At 44.7% G+C, this 23,594-nt stretch overlaps 1 protein-coding gene across 1 annotated transcript in view; it reads right to left on the bottom strand.

The window, feature by feature from the left end:
• The window catches only part of ATL3 (atlastin GTPase 3), a 44,189-nt gene extending 21,377 nt beyond the window's left edge, over positions 1–22,812 (bottom strand). The window contains exons 1-6 of the mRNA XM_007497739.3: positions 22,255–22,812; positions 13,887–13,971; positions 8,572–8,789; positions 8,271–8,414; positions 7,217–7,321; positions 1,530–1,580 (exon numbers count right to left, since the gene is read on the bottom strand). Coding sequence (XP_007497801.1) covers positions 1,530–1,580; positions 7,217–7,321; positions 8,271–8,414; positions 8,572–8,778 — 507 coding nt within the window. The 5' untranslated portion in view covers positions 8,779–8,789; positions 13,887–13,971; positions 22,255–22,812. The remainder of the gene's footprint in view (positions 1–1,529; positions 1,581–7,216; positions 7,322–8,270; positions 8,415–8,571; positions 8,790–13,886; positions 13,972–22,254) is intronic.
• Positions 22,813–23,594: the final 782 nt, after the last annotated feature.

The raw sequence follows: 23,594 nt of genomic DNA, 5'->3' as shown, positions 1-23,594 counted from the left end.
CCAGGGAATCCTGGGCACTGTGACCGAACCACATCACTGCAGGGCAGGAGCTCAGCAGCCCCAAGTCCAGCTTGTGCCCAAAGGAATTCCAGTTTTAACGGGCTGGACAAATGGCCCACTAACAGGATCCCTCCCTGGCCTCCTCTTCTTCAGGCTTTCCCCTCTGGGTGCTTCCCTAGCTGCTAGGATGCTCTCTTCAATAGCCTCCTTCAACTGTGCTCCCTAAAACTGAGCAGCCTGTTGCTCCAGAGAAAGCTCAAGAAAAGTAGAGAACAAGGGACCCCTGGTCTCTTAGTCCCAGCATCCCAAGGTCTTCCCTTGAAGTCCTGGACAGCCCTGACCACGACTGACATAGACAGAGCCGAGGTCCAGCAGAACCACTTGATCTCTTTCAGACAAACTGTTGCCTGGTTACGCCTGCCCCACTGAATGCCTGTAAGGTGACTTACAGGGCCAAAAGTGAGACCTAGTGGCCTTTATCCCTACTAAAGGCTACGGGATTGAGCTGCCTGTGTCCGTCTGCCCAGAGCCTTTGGGATCCTGGCTCTGTCTTCTGGACATATGCTCTCCTCCCAGCTCTGAGGCATCTGGGGATTTGGGGAACATTTCCCCTGAGCCTCTAACCAAGACACTGGCCAAAACGTCACATAGGGTAGGGAGGCAGGCAGGTCCACATAGCAACTCACTCAAGGTCTCATACCACAAGAATGTGGGATTGGGAACTCCTTGGCCATCTCTCCAACCAGCTCTGAACTCAATTAACTTAATTGCCATTGAGTCCACAAAAAACAAGAAATATTCGTCAAATGTTCCTAAAGGAGGCTAGATGGCTCAGTAGATAGAGCTGAGCCCAGAGACAGGAGGTCCTGAGCTCAAATTCAGCCTCAGATATAGTTTAGCCATGTGACCCTGGGCAAGTCACTTAACCTCCATTGCCTAGCCCTTACCACTCTTCTGCCTTGGAACCAATAAACAGTATGGAGCCTAAGGCACAAGGCAAGGGTTAAAAAAAGACTACCATAATCCTGGCAATACTAAATATGGCTTAACACCACCTCTTTCAGGAATTCTGAAGGAGCAAGCAGCTGGAGGCAGAGGCAGCCACTGGGATGGCCTTCATCCATGAAGGGGAAAGGTTAGGAGATGTGGAAGAAGAGGACAAGCCTGGTCAGGGCTTGGGTGTAGGAGGGAGGTCTCTAGGGAGCAGGAAGAAGTGGGGTCACCAAGGACCCTGATTTTAAAGTGATTCCCTTGTAACAGGACAGATGAGACAGTCCTGAGGGGAGGAGGTGCTGAGTAAGGTGACTCAAGGGAATTCTACAGAGGTCCCAGGTGAAAAGGCCCAAAATAGGGAAGCTGGGCAGGCCCAGAGATGCTGCCAGCCATTATGGGCATGGAAAGGGAACAGCAACCTTCTTACACCCTTGAACCTCTTAGAGAAAAACGCCCTCCTAAGATTGTTCGAAAAGAGGTGAAAACTTGGAATAGACAAAAACCCTAAGGAAATAACTTCTGTGAGCCCTGCTTACCTGCAACTGTTGGAGATCATCCTCTTGGATGTTCTGGGACAAGTTATAAATCTGGAACAAAAGAAATTTGAAGATGAACGTCATCCTACCGAGAAGGATTAACCTGAAGAAACCCCAAATGAGCCTGCATCATCCATATTCAACACACTTATCAGGGCTGTGTCCAGAGCAGCAACCACTCCTTTCTTTTTTCCAAGCTGCACATTGTGTAACTGGAAATCTCGTGCCTCTGAACTACATTTCTCAGGAGCCCACTGACTTCCTGTCATTACATGCTGACATACACAGAAGATAGATAGGGTGGTCTTCCATGGCTAGAGGTCTTTCCTTCCTGGGTCGGGACATTGATGGAGCAAGCTGTTTGAACAGGCAGATGTGCCATGGGCACAAGGTTTTATTTTGTTACTTTTTAATTCCTTTACTTCTAGTGATTATTAATAAATCGTATAAAATATATTTTAAGTATTGTACATTAATTTCAACTTTTACATTGATGGCAACCACTGAAGTTGGAGTAAGAATTCTCGATTTTTTAAGATAGCCTAGATAAATTTTACAAAGCCACATTTCTCCTGCCATGGCTTTTCACCACCTACTTCGTGAACTCTGAGAGAACTCCAAACTCTCTTCGGAGCTGCTGCCCTGCTCCTGCTGAGTTTTTTCTCCCCATTTTTCCTGGCTTTAATTGAGCAAATTAAGCCAGGGGTTCTTGGCAGAGAAGGGATAAGTCGTTTCTCTTGCCCATCCTTTTTGCTGCCGATCCAAACTCCTGCTGCTAACTCCTAGCCACATGCTTCTGTCACTTCTGTTCCTGATTCTGCTGCTGTTGCTGATTGCTGACACAGCATCTTTAGAGCACACAAGCTAGAAGTCCTTGGAGCCCCTCTCCTGGGTAGCTGATAAAGTACATTGCCAACAGTTAAGGGCTTGCCTTGGAAGCCCAGGTATGTTTCCCTTAAGCAATAATTACCCTCCTAACTCCTGGCCATTTCTGCTGTCTGTGAGCTACTTCAGTCCGTGCCTGATTGGAGAGCCATTTAGAAGCACCTTTTCTTTTTCCCCTCAAAGGGTGAAATTGCAAGCATGGCCCACTCTATGAGAGAGCAGTGCATTATCTATCTCAAACAGCTCCCAATTTTAGGATGCTTTTCCTTCCTATCATTCCTGGGTGCACTGGTCCTTGCTAATATCTTGCCTGAGATTCAGGGGAGAAATTCATCTCCCTACAAACCCTTGCCATTTGGGCCTGCCCACTCTCTAAAATACATCCAATTTGGGATTCCTCCATACTATGTTCAGCAAAGAATTCTCCCTCACTACAGGAGATCCCAGAGGTATGACAAAAGGAACCTTAATGGATAGGGAAGGAACTTTAAAGAGTCTGGAGGTTACATTTTTAAGCCTTTTCAGATGCCACTGTTTTATGAAAGTCTCTGTATCTTATTGTATTTTTCTGATTGTTTGCTTTTAAGTTCATATATTAATCTGATCAAAACTATTCTGTTACATTGAATCATTTTAATCTACTGTGTTTTGGCTATTAGATATATTCTGTTACATTATTTTTATTTGTACCTTTCCCCTATAACTGTACTGAACAAAATATCATTGTACAAGCCCAGTCATCTTCCAAAAACCCTCTTTCATGGCAAAAAAACATAGGTCCTTAGGGATACTAAGGTTGTCACCAGATCCATCGAGGTCACATGTTGTTTATACAGCCTTTTCTTCCATTTTGCCTTTGTGAATTGTCACATAGATGACGGATGGACTCTGTCAACCTGGTTAACAACCTTTGGAGCATTTAATGAGTTAAATATCTCAAATTGATTTTAAGGAATATTTAGAAGTGATTGTTAGATCTCTCGTAGCATCAGTACCTCTGATCATTTGCCTGTCTTTTAATTGTTTGTAACAAGATATAAAGGTCCATTTGTAGTTGAAGAGAAGTGCAAAAGCACTATTGTATTTCCCCCATCTCCACATTTATTAAACATGTAATGGACGAGACATCTGAAGTGATTTTCACTATTTAGTCCTCAGCTCCATGTGAAATGGGTGGGACATATTGGAAGCAGGTCTGTTAACTGTTAATAGTCTCATGGCAGAGGGAACGAGGTGCCCAAGAGGCTTAGTTACCCTGTAATGGGTTATAATCTCATCCAGAAGGGGTGAAGGATTTTTTTTTCTGTGAAGTCTAGCAGCTTCTGAATATTATATATATAACATATATATATACATATATATATAAAATAAAGAATGTTGAATTAAAGGTAGAGGACAAAATAGAAGTGCCTGCCAAAAAGTTTTATATATAAAGCATGAAGCCTAAAGTAGCTTCTGCATATTTTAACTCTTCAGTTTAATCTATTTCCACCAGAACAATCTAGATTTCTTGGTGATGTTTTAGACCCAAAAGGTGTTCATCACTAGTACAGGTTTGTGTTTTTTTTTCTGGGCTCCCCTGCCAAATTTTGTAATGATGGCAGTTATTATAGACTTTGTTAAAAATATCTCAGCCAATAACATGACAACAGTGGAAAGTAATGAATGCTGGACGGGATATGGCAAAGTTGGTACATTAATGCATTGCTGGTGGAGTTGTGAATTGATCCAACCATTCTGGAAGGTAATTTGGAACTATGCCCAAGTCTGCCCTTTGATCCAGTTGTAGCACTGCTGGGTTTGTACCCCCAAGAGATAATAAGGGAAAAGACTTGTACAAGAACATTCATAGCTGCGCTCTTTGTGGTGGCAAAAAAATTGGAAAATGAGGGGATGCCCTTCAATTAGGGAATGGATGAACAAACAGTGGCATATGTTGGTGATGGAATACTATTGTGCTCAAAGGAATAATAGACTGGAGGAATTCCATGGAGACTGGAACGATCTCCAGGAATTGATGCAGAGTGAAAGAAGCAGAACCAAGAGAACATCATACACAGAGACTGATAGACTGTGGTACAATCAAATGCAATGGACTTCTCCATTAGTGGCACTGCAGTGATCCTGAATAACCCAGAGGGATCTACGAGAAAGAACACTATCCACATTCAGAGGAAAAACTTTGGGAGTAGAAACACCAAAGAAAAACATCTGTTTGATCACATGGGTCGAGGGGATATGATTGGGGATATAGACTCTAAATCAGTGGTTCTCAACCTTTCTAATGCTGTGACCCTGCAATATAGTTCCTCATGTTGCAGTGACCCCAAACCAAAAAATTATTTTGGTGGCTACTTCAAAATTGTAATTTTGCTACAGTTATGATTCGGAATGTAAATACCTAATATGCATTATATATTCTCATTGCTACAAAGAGGTTGAGAATCGCTGCTCTAAATGAACATCCTAGTGCAAATATCAACAACATGGAAATAGGTTATGATCAAGAACACACATAATACCCAGTGGAATTGCGAGTCAGCTACAGGAAGGGTGGGATGAGGGGGAGGGAGGGAAAGAATATGATTCTTAGAACCAAGGAATAATGTTCGAAATTGACTAAATACAATTTTTTAAAAAATCTCAGTCAAGGTTGAAAGATTTGCTACATCTGTGGAACTTGTGACAAGTATCCATGAGTTCATAGGTTTTTTTTTAAATGTCACACGGCAGCTCATGTGAATCCTATATAATAGAGGATTTGCTGTTGTCATTAAATGAGCTATTGTGAATTTTGGCATCTTCTTTAAATGTGCATTAACTACTTTACCTCAGTTTTATAAAACTATTACTTTGGGAAAATCATTTGCACTCACACAGTGGTTCATGGCCAAGTTAAAAAGGAAATGGATCTCATTTTGGGTGAGAAACCTTTATATTCTACCTCTCCTTGGCTGACACAATGTGTCACTGATTCTAAGCTATATTATTTTTTTTATATTTTTTATTGTTTTTCCTTGCATGTACAATATAGTATTTGAGTTTTATTTTTTCTCTCCTTTTTGTATTTGAAGCACATGTCACCAATATTGAGAAAATCTTTAACTTTTTTGATTTTGCAGTAATACAAGTTTAAAATACATTTGCCCCAATGTCAATGCATACCCAAAAAGCTTTAGATATAGAAATAATGCCATTCATTGTTTACAGGACTTTGCTTAATGATTCTGTCTGATTCCAAGAGAAGGGAATACAAAAAGAGGCACTGCTCAGTGCCAAAGAAGCACAAACCTAACCTGCATAGTGCCTATCTAGCACAAAGTCAAAGAGACCAATCAATCCCAATGGGATTGATAAAATTTTGAGCCAAAACAAGAGGACTTGAACTTGTTTAGAGTTCGAGGTTGTGGCTATTTTGACATAGATCAGAGGCAGGCCTTCCCTGAGCCCTACATTCTATCAAGCACTTCACTTTGGCTGCCTTCCTTGCTCCCATAATCTAGTCCCTTTTCTGTCTTTCATAGTGTGGCAAACTTTCTATAGTCCTGGCTACTGACTGGGTAAGTGCATAATTACATAAATCACTTTAATTGGACCCTGATTCAAGGACCTCTGTTATAGGTTTATTTTTCTTTACTTAGAATTTTTACACATAAGATTTTGATATTCTACATTTCATCCAGATGTTATTTTTTCTCTTTTATTTGTATTTTTTTTTGTTTTATATTTTCTTTTGCCAATTGATTTATAAACCTCATGACTCAGCCATGCATCCCTGAGTGATTCCTATTTTTTCACCATCCTCCTCAGGGAGAGAATGTGTAATTATCCTATAATGCAAAGTTTAAATTCTTTTGAGAGTAATTTTAGGATAAGAAACATGTTACCTCTCCAAATCCAGAAAGTGAACTGTTTGGTTCCATGAAAATGCCTTCAGAAACCTTAACACTCTAATGCAAATATTATCAACATAGCAATGGATTCAAATCAAGAAAACATGTAATACCCAGTGGATTTACGCGTCGGCTATGGGGGGGTGGGGGGAGGAAAAGAAAATGATCTATGTCTTTAATGAATAATGCTTGGAAATGATCAAATAAAATATTAAAAAAAAAAAAGAAAGAAAATGCCTTCAGAAACCTTAAGCTGCACCAGAAGATCCAGAGTGAACTTTGGGATATGGTGATTTGAACTGTGTGGGGTTGAAGGCATTTGAATTGTATGTATATTCTTATGCCGAAGGGGACTGCCTCCTAATTGGCTTTTTGTCAATGCAAGGAGCAATCATTGGTTTTGTTCTTTTTTCCTTTTATCCCAAAATTATTGTAACTTAAAAGCTGGTTATGTTTATAAGATCCATTGGAGAGACTAGTCTTCCAAGGGATCTCAGGGGGGTATGTGTAATTGGAAATCTTGTGCCTTTGAACTACATTTCTCAGGAGCCCACTGACTTCCTGTCATTATGTGCTGATGTAAACAGGAGATAAATAGAGTGGTCTTCTGTGGCTGAGGGTCTTTCCTTCCTAGGTCGGGACACTGGTGGAGCGGGCTATTTGAACAGGTAGATTAGCCATAGGCACATGGTTTTATTTTGTTACTTTTTAATTCCTTTACTTCTAGTGATTATTAATAAATCTTATGAAAGATAATATTTGAAGTTTATTATTAATTTTAATTTTTACAACATACAGCTTATCCTGCACAAATGTACCTCATTTGGGAGGATTCTCACCCTAGAGATTCCTTCATTCTCAAATATCCCAATGCATGCTTCCCTTTTTCCCATAAAGCAAGTGACTTACCTGGACAGAACTAGTCATGGTACTAAGGGCAAATATAGTGGCACAATCCTTCACTGTTGAATGGCAGTCAAAGGCACCTTGGGTATCCATCAAAACAACTGCAACCTAAACAAGGGAAAATACAAACAGGATGCTGAAGAATAAGAGCCAAAGGTTCAAGCGGTCTCTCTGAAACAGACCCCAATCCTCCAAAGAGGCCTGCTAGAAGAGGAGCCCAATGGCATTCCCACACGAGGGCTGGCCTCTCTGCCCCAAGGCCCAAGGGCAAATCCTAGAGCCCCAAACAGCCAGATCTACCCATCTACTGATGAGGTAATAAGGTGACCCAGGGCTGAGCCTCTGTCCACCTCTAAGGCTGCCTTATCATGTTCCAGACTGAGGTGGGATCATCCTCAGAGCAAGAATGAGGATTTGGGGTGGACAGGAAACCAAGAATGTTCATTTAATTTCTTAATCCTACAAACTTTCAGAAGTACATAACAGTAAAACTACACATATATAATTATGTGTGTCAAAGGTAGATAATTCTTTGCAATACTATTTTCATTTTTTTCATTCTCAGGGTTTTTCAGGTAACAGGCAAACAAATCATCCCTCTTTATAATGGCATCATATTATTGTATTTTATTTAAAAATCCTCACCTTCTGTCTTAGAATCAGGACTATGTATTATTCCAAGGCAGAAGATAGGTAAGGTCAAGACAATAGGGTCAAATGACTCTCCCAGGGTCACACAGCTAGGAAGTGTTCAAGACCAAATTTGAACCCAGGACCTCCCATCTCCAGACCTGCCTCTCTATCCACTCATTGAGCCACAAAACTGCCCCAGCACATACAATTTTGGCATGTACTCTTTATGAAATGTAGAGCCTCAGATACTTTCTAGCTGTGTGACCCCAGGCAAATTACAACCCCAACTGCTTAGCCTTGACTGCTCTTCTGCCTTGGAACCAATACACAGTATTATTGATTCTAAGAAAAGTAAGGGTTTAAGAAAAAAAATCAAAGCCAAGTCCTCAATGCATCTGGAGGTGCCCACCCTCCCCTCCTTTACCTTCTTCCCATCAGGCTTCTTCACGATGAAAACCTCGCTCCAGATCTGAATCCCAGTGGTGTCCGGGTCCGAGCCCCCTCGCCATGAAAATCCCGTCAGCGGCTCATTTTCGTTGCCCAGCCATTCTGTTCTGCCGCCCAACTTCTGCAACATGAGAAACAAGTCTCCTTTAAACACAAGGACAGGAAGCCAAAGCAGGGCTGACGGACACCCCACCTCACCCCCGCGGGCCAAGCATCGAAAGGCCGAGTGACCACAAGAAGCTCTTTTCTCCAGATGCCGTCAAGGGATTCAGGTTCACCTGGGAATAGAGGAAACGAAGCATGAAGTCCAATAAAAAGGATTTGCCCTTGCGGAAGGCTCCAGCCACTGACACCACTACGACATCAAGGTCCCTGACGTGGTCTTGTAAGAGGACTCGGGACAAGGAGGCCTCGTCCAGCTCAAAAGAATGTTGATCTTTGTGCACCAAGACGATCTGCACCGGGCTGGGATGCTGGAGATTCATGGCGTCCCCACCTGTATGGAACAGAGGACAAGGGGTGAGCAAATGCCGGGCATGTCGAGAAGCTGGGGAAGACCTGCTGCCTTCAAAGAGGGAGAGCGTGCGCAGGAACAGCGCAGAAACTCTCCAGGAAGAATCATGCCCCAGCTGGAACCCACGCACCAGCAGCAAGGGCACAATGCGGGCCCTTCTAGCTGCTGGATCTGGTTGCCAAGACTGCTGGCCTCTACTCCCGGGGCCAGCCTCCAAGGCACCTCTCACTGGCATCAAAGGGCCAAAATGCTCAGCATTTAGGCACCCAGAACTCATGAGCCCTGCTCCAGGGGGTTCAGGCCAGTACTGGGAGTGAGAGGTGCGGCAGGTGGGCATCCCAACCCCCAAGTCTCTGGGCAGTGAAGACCCCACCAAGGGGGAAGGTGACGCCCTAGGAGTAACTACACTGGCCACCACCAGGGGCTGATCCACAGCCAGGGAGGCAGGACCCAAAACTGAGCAGCCTTTCATGCACATTCCAGCGATGGATCTAGTCGTGGTGGAAGCCACAAAGAGGCCCCTTTCTTCCTTCACGCCAGCATCACCAGGTTGGAAAAGGCAGGCCACATCTTACAGCTGACCCTGGCGGGTAGCCACCTTCCTTCAAGGAGGAGCAAGGCTTTACCTCTTCCCTCAGGAGCCTTCCCACATCTCTGCATGGCAGGAGGGCACTAAGGAAGCCAGGCACTGAACACAGGAGGGAACCACAACTCATGGCTTAAGTAACATCCACCAACCTCTAGCAAGCAGCTCCCGGAGACAGAATCCGAGTCCGATGCTCTCCCACAATGCCCCACTGGGCCTGCTGACCGGCCTCTGACTTCACTGGAGCTAGACCTCTACAGCCTAAGAGTTGGTACCAACACGAGCACGAGGCTGCCTTGATAAGGGTTTGCCCTGGTCGCTGGGATAACTCTCGTCCCCACTCTGGAACCCCAGCACAGAAGCCCTGGAGAAGCTCCGAGGAGCAGTGAGGTGGCCCCTCAGGACCGTACTAGGCAGAGGTTCTATGTCTAAGGACGAGATCACACACACACAGGAGCAAGCAGGGTCTAACAGCCTTTAGTCCACCCATATTAAGTCCCTAGTGTGTGGCTCGAATTGGGCCCAAGAAGTCCTGGATTCAGGAGTCACTTTCCTGAGCTCATGCATGTCTGCTCGCTCTTCCGGACCTTAGCTGGAGGCTCAGAAACTTCAGGTTCCTAACAACTTAGACGATGGCCCCTGGCACTTCGAAACACAAATGCCAACTGCCAACTTTCTTTTTTTTTTTAAACCCTTACCTTCCTTCCTAGAATCAATACTGTGTATTGACTCCAAGGCAGAAGAGTGGTCAGGGCTAGGCCATGGGGGTCAAGTGACTTGCCCAGGGTCACACAGCTGAGAAGTGTCTGAGGCCAGATTGGAACCCAGGACCTCCCGTCTCTGGGCCTGACTCTCCATCCACTGAGCTACCCAGCTGCCCCCCAACTGCCAACTTTCTAGCAGTCACCTGCAAAAGAATGACTCTGACCACATGTGATAGGCTTGGGATCATCCGAAGAGGGGCACCTGAGAGCCAACTGAACCTCCCTCTCTGTCACCCAGCACTGAGGGGCCTGCCCCACGCCTGGCACTGACCACCCCAACACAGGGGCTCTGCTCATTCAAACAGGAGACACACTGTTCCCAGGAGGCAATGACAGAGGAAAGGCCCTGCAGTGGGGAGCCTCAGAGACCCAGGAAAGGTTTAAGCAGCGTCAAAGGGGAGGCAGAGCACATCGGCCATGGCGGCAAATCAAAGACATCCGGTGCAAGGCCAGCGTTGCTTAGAGAACAAGGAGGGGAGACAAGATCCGTCTCTGAGGATCTAGCCGGGAAAGGCAGACGGGCTCAGAGGACATTCAGCTTGATCCTGAGAGGTGACAGGGAGCCTTTGGAGTTTATCGCATTGGGGGGTTGCCTGGATTCCAATCCCAGCTTTGCTCCTCATTGCTTCTGGGCTGACACACAAGCCCTTCCATCTCCTGCCTCTGCCCTGGCCGGGCCCCATGCCTGACGTGCTCTCCTTCCTCCTCCCATTCATTGCAGTCCAGGCATGGGGTGATGAGGACCTGGACCAAAGTGCTGGCAGTGGGATTGGAGGGAAAGTGATACATACACTGGGAGCAAAATTCTGTATAAACCTTAACAGTTTCCTATCAATTCTGTTTGGTACAGCTAATGACAACATGGGCAGCTAGGTGGCACAGTGAATAGAGTGCTAGGCCTAGAGATAGGAAAACTCCTCTTCCTGAGTTCAATCTGGCCGCAGACACGTACTGGCTGGGTGACCCTGGGCAAGTCACTTTAACCCCATTTGCCCCTGATTCCTCATCTATAAAATGAGTTGGAGAATGAAATGGACAACCACTCCGGTAACTTCATCAAGAAAATCCCAAACAGGGTCAGGAAGAGTGGGGCAAGCCTGAAACAAATGAACAACACTGACAAAAATCTCTAAAAAGAGCCAGGTAAGTGGAGGTAAGTACGGGCTCACAGTCCAGGCTTTGGAAAGGAAAAGGATAAGCCAAACCTTCTACTGTACAACTGGGGAAACAGTAAACCCAAACGGGTAAATGACTTGTCCAGGGTCACAAGTAATGTGAAGCAAAGATGGGATCTGAACCTAGGTCCCTTTCCTCCAAATCCAATCCTCTCCATATGCTTGTGCATGGGCCCCTGCTACATCTGTGATGAACAAACACAAAGGGCACAGAAAGAAGTAGGGCTAGGGGCTGTGAGATTGCAAAGCCCTCTACGCTGTCACCAGACAGCTAAGAACCTTGGGCAGTAGATACCATAGATATCATTATTCCCATTTTACAGGATCAGAGGCAAAAAGGATGGTCCAGAACCACCCAACAAGTCAGAGATGGGAAGCAACAGAACCCCTAGAGGCGGATAAGGCTCCAAATTCCACTTATTCTGTCCTCCACCCCATCTTGGCCAAGGTAAAACCCTCTCCAAGTATGCTCCTCCAGCAGACTGCTCTCTGTCATCCTCATGCTCTCACTCACCCTCAATCTGCCCCTGACAGCTGGATCCCCCATCCTCACCTGATCCTTCCACCCATTCTTGCTATTGGTTCCTCTCCCTTCTCCCCTAAACTCCTTCATTAAGCATCACCTCTCATATTTTAATATTATCTTTCAATGTGACTCACATTTATCTTTTTTTTTTAACCTTTACCTTCTGTCTTAGAATGAGTACTAAGTATCAGTTCCAAGGCAGAAGAGCAATAAGGGCTGGGCAATGGGAATTAAGTGACTTCCCCAGGGTGACCCAGCTAGGTAGTATCAGAGGCCAGATTGGAACCCAGGATCTCTCAACTCCAGGCCTAGCACTCTATCCATTGAGGCAACTAGCTGCCACCAAAATGTGATTTCTAGGCTCTTTTTTAAATCAAAGAATACAGAGTCAAATGAGTTTTTCATTTTTTTCTCCTGAATTTGTTTTCCAAGTCACTTGTTTTTGCTATGATACCTCACCTTTGCTTTAATTTTTTTCCCCAATCTTTTGACTTTAATATTTCTTTTTGTTTCCTTAAGTCATTGGCTTCCTTTTTTTTCCCTTTGAACCTTTACCTTCTGTCTTAGTTATCAATTCGAATATAGAAAAGTGGCAAGGGCTAGGCAACTAAGTGATTTGCCCAGGGTCACACAGCTAGGAAGTATCTGAGACCAAATTTGAACCCAGGCCCTCCCAATTTCTGGTATCCTATCCACTGTGCTACCTAGCAGCCTCAGTCATTGGTTTCTATTTGGTCCACACTAATTTTCAAGAAGTTTCCCTTTTCAATTCTTTCTTCCACAACTTATTTCTCATACTTTTTTTTTCTACTAGCACTCTCATTTGGTTTATAAACACTTTTAAACTCTTGCTTCATCTCTTCCAGGGATTTGAATGGAGTCTGTGCCTGAGCCGTGCTTTCCCTTGAGGCTGTGCTTAGAGGTAAGTTCTAGAGTCAATCTCTTCTTCTGGGCTTATGTCTTGGGCATCCTTGGCACCATAACACCTTTTTCCAGTGGGATTCCTCTTTTGTTTGCACATTCTTCCAGCCTACTTCCTGATTTAGGGCATGATATTAGGGCTGGGCTCTGCCACACTGGTGGAGGGAAGGACTGGGCCAGTCCTGTTGCTGCTTTCTTGAGGTGTTGAGTGTTGTGCTAATCCCACATCTGAGGGCTGCAATCTGTAAATTTTCAGTACTCCCAAAGGATCTGATCCAGGGTGAAGTCAGACTGCTGCCCCTGGGCTGAGCTCCGCCAGTTTCTGACCTGGGTTTGAGTCTAAGCAAGAGCAGATGCCCCTGGACTGGATTCCCATCAGCCAGCTGAAAAGCTCTGATGCTTCAGAGTGGCAGAAGCACAGGCAGGCTCCCCTTGGATCTGGGAAAGCCTTTCTCACTGGCCCTCTTGCCATTCCTTGAACAGAATGCTCCAAGTCTATTCTAGATGCATTCCATCTCCATTGCCTGGAATATTCTCTCATCACCTCCGTCTTCTGACTTCCTTCTAATTTAGTCTGAAATTCTATATTCTACAAGAAGCTTTTCCCTGCCCCCCCTTCATCCTAGGTCATGAGAGGACCTCTAGTTCACCCTGTATACATGTTGTCCTTGAAAGCTCAGACCCTTTTTAATCTTTATTTGTATCCTATGGCTTGAACGAACTCACTTAACTTCTCAGGGCCTCCATTTTCATATCCCTAACATGGGGGTGGGGGGAAGGCTGGCCTTCTGCGGTCTCTTCTCATGCCGAAGCTGTGAATCACCAAAGCTACAATGCACCTGTACATCCAGGTCCTCCAGCAGCCTGAATTCAACACTCTATCTACGTCCCCTGGAATCTTACAGTAAAACCAAGAACTAAGTAAGTCCTAACTTACACTTAGACTAAGGACTGTAATAAGCAAGACCATATCTCAGCCTACATTTATCATTAGCCCTTGGCTTTGCAGACCCCTAAAAAAATTATTTCTAGACCAATATGAATACAAGAGGAATAAGAGGTTCTTTCAGTATTCAGAATCTATTCACATGAATAAATGATACAAACTGTGCTGTTATGCTGCCGCTGAAGAAAGGCCAAACCCAAGGAGGGGACGCTCCTGCTGAATCCCAGTCCGCTTTTTCAGTTGGTCCTATGGAGAAAACACAATATGAGGAATTAAATTGGAAGAAGTCAGCTGTAGGAGAAAAAAATGATTAAAAGAAAACCTATCCACAGGGTCGTGAGAGAGTCAGATCTGTGGAACAAGAAAACTAGGTGAAAATTGGTGATCTGGGAACAACTGGAAACAGCTGACCTAACTGAGTCAAGTCATTTTAGGGCCACAATGCCACAGATCAATACTAACTGGGATCATAATCAAATCATCTCTGGACTTTTGCAATGCCTTCTGCAAGCTTCTCATTCCAAGTTCCCAAGAGTAAATGAACACAAACCAAAGGAACCCATTTCTGCCTTGTGGTTAGAGAGAGAGAGAATGCCACGTACATGTGTGACTCAGAAAAAAGTTATGATCCAAGATTTTCCATTCTTTAAAAAATAACATATTCTTTGAAAGGCAAGGGAAACACCCAAATATACACCACACACACACACACACACACACACACACACTCACACACTCACACACACACACGCGCATGCCATGTTCCTGCTAACAACCATTAAACATAATTCAAAAACAAAGCTACAAAAGACAGCCTAGAACAGACTAAGTCAAATTCAAACCAGTTTTAGAATTAGCTTTGGAAACATCTTTATCTGCTGTTGGCCCATGTTTGTGTTCACAGTTATGCATATGTTTTTAAGTGCTTCCAGTAAAAATAAAGCACTAAGGAAAATCTCAAAAGCTAGGATGGTCTGGGGAAAAGGTGTTTCAGAAAATAAAGGGTTAACAGAACATCCTTTTTCTTTCAATTAGTATCAAAAAAATCTTTTCAAAATACTTTAGTCTACTTTCTTGCCTTAGCATTGTACAGTAAGTAAAACTGAATTTTTCTCTGATGATGAAGAACTTTGCAAGATCATCCTTAAGATGAATCATAGGGGGCAACTAGGTGGCTCAGTGGATTGAGGGTCAGACTTGCAGACAGAAGATCCTGGTTTCCAAATCTGGCCTCAGATGCTTTCTAAAAGCTGTGTGACCCTGGGCAAGTCAACTAACCCCCATTGCCTAGCCTTACCACTCTTCTGCCTTGATTCCTAGATGGAAGGAAAAAAGAAAAAGAAAATCTTTTCACATTGCCTAGTGAACATATTTTCTCTAAAGCCTGAAAACTTAACAGGGTCATCTTTAAGATCAATTATGGGGGGCAGCTGGGTGACTCAGTGGATTGAGAGCCAGGCCCAGAGATGGAAGGTCCTGGGTTCAAATATGACCTCATACACATCTTAGCTGTATGACCCTGGGCAAGTCACTTAACCCCCATTGCCTAGCCCTTACCAGTCTTCTATCTGGGAACCAATATTGGTTCCAAGACAGAAGGTAAGGGGGGAAAAAATCAATTATGCCTATTTGGTAAAGCAGAAAGGCAGCAAAATGTTAAGCGTGCAGGACTAATTGGAAAATCTGGATTTCTAATTCTTCTTCTGCCATAAATTTATGGGCTAATCTGGGAAGAATTCCATCCCCTCTTTGGGCCTCAGATTTGTTAGTTATAAAACGATAGGGTCCAACTAAATGTCTGAGGCCTTCTAATTCTAAAAAGAAAAGATAATTATCCTACACAGAAGAATCTGGAGACAAGAATCCCAAGAAATACTCCGGGGGTTTGAGTAGAAAAGTGAATATCTGACTGCTCATTTCAGTTTCATTCATTTATTTTCTAAATATAGAAGGGACAGCAAGGCTCAGGAATTTAAGGTTTTGCTTAGTTACTGAAGGCTTTTCCTGCAGACTCCACATGCTGTTTGGATGGGTTTTCTTATTCTTTCAGCCACAGAAAACTAAAGAGCCAAGATCTCAGAATCCAAATACTTGGTTTTCAAGTCTCAATCGATATTTATGAATTGTGTGGATCTAGACAAATCATTTAGCCTAATCAAGACACCATGACTTTAATTAAGGTACTTATTCATTACTGTACCACCAGTCAATCTCACAAAATAATATTTTATAGGCCTAGAAAAAATCATCACAAAATTCATATGGAGGAACAAAAACAAGAATCTGAAAGGTAGTAAAAAAAAGTGAGTATATCAGGACAGGATCTCAAACACATTACAAAACAATACACACAAAAATGACTTGGGTATAAGTTAAAAAAGAAAGAGGGAGATCAGTAGAACAGATGAAGTATACCACAGACAGAAAATAACAAACACAGAAGTTTTGTGTTTGATAAACCCAGATTCCAGTAACTTGGGAAACTATATGACAAAACTGCTGGGAAAACTGGCCAGCAGCCTGGCAGAACTGTGTTTTAGACCAGTACCTCGCACTACACAACCAAGATAAGCTCCAGATGACTATCTGAAATAGATATAAAAAGCACATCACTCACAAGACAGAACAAGAAATTACCTCTCAGATCTACAGAAAAAGACTTTCTGACTAAACAAGTGAAGTTTGCCCAAAATAAACTGAACATGAAATATACAAAATATACAAAATTTTGCACAAAAAAATCTAATATCAAGATTATAAGGGAATCCGGTAACTAGAGAAAAAAGTCTTTTCAACTAGTTTCTCTGTTAAAGGCCTCTTTGAAGATATGAGGAAGTGATTAAAATGATCGGTCTGATTATTATATCTTATTATTATTGGATATTATTCCCCAATAGATAAATGGCCAAAGGATAAGAACAGGCAGTTTTCAAAGGAAGAACTTCATGTTATCAATAATCACATGAAAAAACGCTCTACACATCACTACTAATTAGAGAAAATACAAATTAAATCAACTTTGAGGTTCCATCTCACCTCTATATCAAATGAGCAAAAGAAGAACTGACCAATGTTAGCGGGAATACTGGAAAACAAGCAGATGTACACTGCTGGTAGGGTTGTGAATTGATCCAGGCTCTCAGGAAAGCAATTTGGAATTATGTCCCCAAAGTTACAAATTGTGAATGGCCTCTGACTCAGCTAAACCACTACTAGGCCTATATCACAAAGAAATTAAAAAGTGAGTAAAGGAATCTATATGTGAAAAAAAAAAGAAAAAAACAGCTCTCAGGTTAGCCCAAAATTTTAAACTGGGGAATATACTTTGAAAGAATGGCTAAACAAATGATGAGTATAATGGAATATTACTTTACCATAAGAAATGATCAAATGGACAACTACAGAAGAAACTGTAAAGTTCTCTAAAAATGGACACAGAATGATGTGAGCAGAACTGAAACAATGGCAACACTGTAAGGAAAAAACCTTGGAAAAATTTCAGAACTCTCATCAATAAAAGCATTGGTCCAAGAGAATAAAGATGAGATCTATCTCTCATTCCTTGACAGAGATGAAACATTTCAAATGGAGAGGCAGATCTGGGGAGGGGCAGAAACAGAAAGGATGAGAGTGATGCATGTTTAGACATGACAAATGTAGGAAGTAGATGTGTGCTGGAGGCATTTTCCCAGTTTTGTTATGTTTTGTTTTTCACTTTGCTCAATTGCGGAGGGAAGTTTTAGGAGGAACACATTAATTTTAAAATAATTACCTGAAAAGTAAAAAAGAATAAACTTCTTTAAAAAAAGAAAGTCATCTAGCTCTTCTAAACCTCAGTCTCCTCACCTGTAAAATGGAGGAAATTCCTGAACTCCCTTCCCTCCTAAGGTTATTGAACTGTCCTAGGGAAAGTGCTTTGTATACTTTAAAGCATTCTAACAAGAGTTATCAGTGTCATTATCATTCAGAGGATTAAAAAAGCAAGAACTGATAGCCACCTACTGCACTACTTAGAACGAATTTATGATTGTGTCCCTCAGAAGTGAAATGCAGCAAAGACAAAGATGAAGTAAATTCTTGTCCTGGAGGAGCTCCCACTCTACGAAATGAATGGGAGGAGGCATGAGCAGCTTTGGATGGTCCAGAAAGGCTTCATGATGAGGCTCAGTTGTACGAGAAGCAGAAAAGAGAATCCCAGAGGCAGCCCTGTCAAGAGCAATCTTCCTTTAGGACAGGAATGTTTAGCTCACACAAAAGGCAGGTACCCAGTATCTGGGGTCTGGGGAAGCAAGGAAATGGGATGGAAAGGCATTTACGGAATGTTTTGCTGTATGCCAAGCACTGAGGAGACAGAGAACAGTCTCAGCCCTCTGGGAGCTTCCATTCTAACTCCAGAAGAAAAGGTGAAGAAGGAGCTGATTCAAAGCCTGAGGGTCCAGAGGTGAAAGCTAAAGAGAAGCACCAAGTAAGAAGTCCAGTCCCTGGGCACCAGGATTTCGAATGTCAGAGACCACCCAAGCAAGGAAACAGAGCAGGAAGTGCCAGCAGCAGCCTGGGAAAGAGAACACAAGGACCAGACCGGCCATGGGAGGGAGGGGGTGGCCAGCAGAGGCATTTTGGAGGGGGAAGCCCCAAGATCTGCCATCAGAATGGCTAGATGAGGAGGTGAGGAAGAAGAGTCAAGAATCTGGAGTGGCAGCCTCCACCTGAAACCAGGGCAGTCCAGAAAAATCCAGAATGAGTTTGGGAACATGAGTTGAAGGGTTTTGAGTTCCTTTTGGACAGTTTGAATTTGAGGATCTGTGGAACATCCAGCATACCAGACTAGAGCTCAGTTCGGCAGAGTCCTGAGATATCCAGAACCATCTGGAAAGAGACACTCCAACACTGACAAGTGCAACAAAAATCGTATTTCGGAAATGCTGCGTGTGAAGTGGCATCATCTTCTCTAATCAACACTCTGCTGGCTCCTTACTGGCAGTTACTAAATGCTGGCTGGCTGGCTGAGTGGACGAACAAGGGATTTAGAGGAAGGCCTGGCTCTGCTCCTAACCACCTCGTGCTCCCTGGGCCACCAGACTCTATTCCTAGGTCCCTCCTAGGTCTCCTCCTGGGATCCCTAGTTTATAAACTGTGTCACAAATCGTATGTCCTTCGAAGTTTCAATTCAGCACCATGATTTGTGCAGGACTCTTTGCTGACACATCTATAAGCACCTCGCCCTGTCCTTAATGCTCTTCAAGTAATACAGACCAGCAGCCTGGGGGAAGGGGAGAGGGCTGCCTCTGAGAAGGGGCAGACTATGTGAGCCTGGACAAGTCTCCCAAGATTCTAGAGTTCAGAATAGTGCCAGGCTGCACAGGTTCTAGGGGACTCCCAAAATGAAATCAAAGCTCTGAATATTTTTTCATGAGGACAAACACTTTAAGAATAATAGAGAAAACTTTAAAAACATATGGCAGAGGAAATAAATTCTTTACATACACACTTGCCATAATATCTATGCTCTAACCAGTCTGAGGAGGAGCAAATTACTTCTCCTGATCCTAAAGTTTCAATAAAGTCCATGATAAACCTCTTGAAAAAGTGTAGTAATGTTCAATTTTTCATATCCTCCATCACCCTATCCACTGAAGAAAGCAAACAACACATGAGGCTTCTGCCAGCATAAAATGTTCTTTTTTTAAAACCCTTACCTTCTGCCTTAGAATGGATACTAAGCTTGGTTCCAAAGCAGACAGACAATAAGGGCTAGGTAGTTGGGGTTAAGTGACTTACCCAGGGTCATACAATCCAGGCCCTGGCTCTCCATCCAGGCCTGGCTCTCTATCCACTAGGCCAACAAGCTGTCCCCTACCTTTCTTTTTTAAACTCTCTTAGTATCAGGTCTAAGACAGAAGAGCAGCAAGGACTAGGCAATGGGAGTTAGGTGACTTGCCCAGGACCACACAGCTATGAAGTATCCGAAGCCAAATTTGAACTCAGGTGCTCCTCACTTTACCCCTGCTGCTCTATCCATGGAGCCATTTAGTTGCCCCTAGAAAATTTTTTTGAAACAAGATCTTAGCTCTAGAGCTGGCAGGGACCTCAGAGGTCATCTGTCTAAACCCCTTATTTTACAGATGAGCAAACTGTGGCCTAGGGAGTCATGATTTGTTCAATGGCACACAAGTGAGTAAACATCAGAGGTGGGATCTGAAACCAATTCAACTCCACAGCTGGCATTCTTTCTATTCTAAAAAGTATTTCAACTATTATTTGGTGAGGTTTTTTTTAACAAATCAACACATTATCTATTTCCCCTTAGTTTTATTGATTTTTAAAATAATAAACCACCAGTCTAATTCTCCAAAAATGACAATTGCTAATAGCATTGATAAAGTGCTTTCAAGTTTACAAAGTCATTTATAGGTGTGATTTCAGAAGGTATCGTGGAATTGCAATATTAAAGACAGGAAAGATCCTGCAATGCAGAGTGAGAAAATGTTCCCCTTTACAGGCAGCCACACTATCAGCTGGAACTTTAAGAGGCATCTTTCATAGGGCAAAACTGGGTTTATAAAGCCAAGTAAATACAGAAAAAATCCCACTGAAATTGTAAGGAAGATTTCCAAAGCCCTCCCAGATGAAGAAACTTTTTCTGCTGATGCAAGCGGATCCTTCTGGTAACTTAAGAACCTCGAGGAGATTCCTAGTGCTCCAAGAGATAAGTGACTTGCCCAAAGTCACACAGTCAGGACATATCCAAGTCAGGCCTGGAACCCAGCTCTCTGGCCACTATAGCAGAGGTGTCAAGACTCTAGGTCTGGGCCTGAGGCACAGCCACCAACCCAGATCAAAATGTAATTGGCAAATATCCCACAGAATAAATGAAAATACAATAAAACATAAATAACATTGATACGTGTTTTTCTAAGACTAGATGCAGCCAGAAGGGACCCTCATGATCAAGGCTGTTTCCCCTAGGATCTGACACCACTGCATTATCTATTTTTTCTATCTGAAAGAAGAGGCAGTATAACAATTAGTCCAGAAGCCCTGGGTTCAAATCTCACCTCTCACAAACAGTGGGCCTGAGACTGTAGGTACCTGAGGCAATTCTCTAAAATCACAGGTTGTAAACATCAATAAAATTTTGAAATAAGATTTTAAAAACCAGTTTTCCTTTGGTCATTTTATCTATTAAAAGTGACTTTGGAACAACGTGTCTCCCAGTAGGTTGGCAACAACTAGAAAGCAGGTGGCCTGCCCTGGGCCCCCACTTTAAAAGTTTCCTCCTTTCAATCCTAGTTTCAATACAACTCCTCAGACTAAAAAGGAGGGAATAGAAGTTTTCCCAACTGGACTCCTGACCTGCCTTTTGGAGTCTAGACAGAAAGTTCACCAGTTTTATGTTCAAAGGGGGGAAGGGGGTGATCCTTGGATGACACCCTTTGAGCTTCTTTTCAAAAAAAGGAAGAGCAGACCCAAAAACAGCTGAAGTTCCCATTCTATTTCAGTCATGTCAGGAGAGCCTGACGGAACAGCAAATCCCCCAGCACCAGACGCTTTTGGTTTCAGTCCCTTGAGGTGGTGAGATCCAGGTTAAAAATAATTGAAGTTTCTTGGGGCAGGTTTAATGAAAGTTGAGGAGTGGCAGGGCGGCAGGCCTGGCTCACCAAACTTGCCTGCTGGGAGGGTGGGAGGTGGGGCCGCCCACGGTGCCCGCGCAGGCAGGTACCTGGGCCAAAGCCTGGTTTCCAAAGGGTCTGGATGGCAAGCCAGGGAGGCCTGCAAGGTCCAACATCTCCTCCCTCATCTTTCCACCCTAATATGGCCAAAAGAATCGGCTTCAAAGTTCCCAGGCCAATAGGGTGGGAATGTCTGCAAAGGAAGGAGAGCCTCTCATGGGGATCCCCTGGGGTGGGTCACTCACTCCTGCACCCTCTGTGCCCAACAGGGTGGAGCACGCAGAGCTGACAGAAACCTAGACAGGAAACTCCAATGCCACCCCACCCCAAGGAGTGGCAGGGGGGGCAGGGGAAGGGGCTCCCCTCCCACACCGCTCTAGGGCACAGCTGCCCTCCCTTCCAACTGCTGCAGTCTAGGGCTACAGGGAAGAGGTCCCTCCTCCCTGCCCTGGGCTGGGGACACAAGGAAGCCCCCACACACTGCTCCGAGACACAGGAAAAGGGTCCTCCCCCCTCCCCCACAGCTCTGGGGCACAGAAGAGAGGGCTGAAAGGAAGAACCTGAATGGGGGAGGCAAAATGACAAACCAGCCCACGGGAGGAGGCGCGTGGGTCCCTCCGCTACAAACGAGGCCACTTCGGAGCACCCCTCGGTTTACACGGCGGTAAACGGAAGCCCGAAAAGGGAGGGACCCCAACAGGTCTCCCCTTTAACAGACAGGTAAACTGAGGACCAGGAAGGGAAGGGCCCCGAGGCCAGACGGCGTGACTCTCTCCTGACGGTCCCGACACCCCTCTTACACGCTGGGGGGCGTGGAGGTTAAACCAAAAACGGAGGGCTGGGGCCGGGAACGGGTTACCTGGGTTCCTCACGCTCTCTGCTGAGGCCGCCGTCGCCGCTGCTTGCAGAAAAGAAAACATGGAGCCGCCTCCTCATCAGCCCGGGCGGCGGAGGAGGGCGGGCCGGGGCCGGGCCGGGCCTGGAGGGCGGGCAAGCGGGCGAGCAGGCGGGCGGGCGGAGCTGAGCGGGAAACGGGCGGGACTCGGGTGCGAGGAGAAACGGGCTGCGCACGCGCTCTTGAGTTGGGGCTAGGCCGGGGCCCACGCGGCACCCCCGCCCACCGCGGCCTCCAGGAAAGCGTAGTGCTGTTCTCGCGCCCAACCGGGCTCTGGGACTCCCATTAAAATACAACTCCCAGCAGGCCATGCGGGAGCAGGGCGAGGCGGTTCGGCTCTCAGTCTCCTGAGGAACCATAACTCCTACCAAGCCTGGCGGCGATATCGGCGCTCAGAGGGTGGCTTGTCTATGGACCTCTTGAGGGCCGGACTGCGAAACCCGGCTGCGTCCAAACCAGTCCATCGGAGAGCTCCGGCTCGGTGCCTGAGGCTGCTGCTGCAGAGAAAAACAAAGAATCTGTGTCGTACCAAACTACAACTCCCAGCAGGCCAAGCGGAAGCCCGGAGGCGGAGGGAAGAGGGCTACGGAGGGAGAAATGAAGCGAGAAGGGGGCTTGAGAGATCCGCCTATGCAGTCCGTCCGGTACACTGGGGAAACTGAGTCCCAGAAAAGTGAATAATGATGACACCCATCCATCTCCAGGCCTTTTAAAGGGTTCCCAGCACTTTATTATTAACTCTTTTCACAGCTGAAGCCCAAAGAGAAACAATGACTTGCCCACAACCAGTAAAGGGCAGAGAAGGAGCTTGAACCCCAGGACTAATAATGCTAAATCTAAAGCTCCCTACATCACGCTGGAACCAGCTTTAGAAATCATCTCATCCATCCAAATCCTTCATTTTATAAATGAATAAACTGAGGCAAGACAGCTGGGTGGTACAATGGATAGAGTACCTAGCCTGGAGTCAATCAGAAAGACTGCTTTTCCTGAGTTCAAATTCAGCCTTGGGCACTAGCTGTGTGACCCTGAGCAAGCCATTTATTCCTGTTTGCCTCAGTTTCCTCATCTGCAAAACGAATTAGAGAAGGAAATGGCAAACCACTCCAGTAGCTTTATAAAATAAAAAACAGGGTCATGAAGAATTGGATATGGCTGAAAAATGACTGAACAGCAGCAAACTGGCCCAAGGAGGGCTTGTAACAGGCCCAAGATAACAAAGGCAAAAAGATATTGGAGCCAAGCTTAATCTTGACTCACAGCCTCAGGCTCGTTGACCTTCAGCACCTAATCAACAAGCCAAC

Source organism: Monodelphis domestica, chromosome 6 (assembly GCF_027887165.1).
Source record: "Monodelphis domestica isolate mMonDom1 chromosome 6, mMonDom1.pri, whole genome shotgun sequence".
NCBI lineage: Eukaryota > Metazoa > Chordata > Mammalia > Didelphimorphia > Didelphidae > Monodelphis > Monodelphis domestica.
The sequence above is the reverse complement of the archived record's forward strand: the minus strand, read 5'-3'. Positions and strand labels throughout refer to the sequence as shown.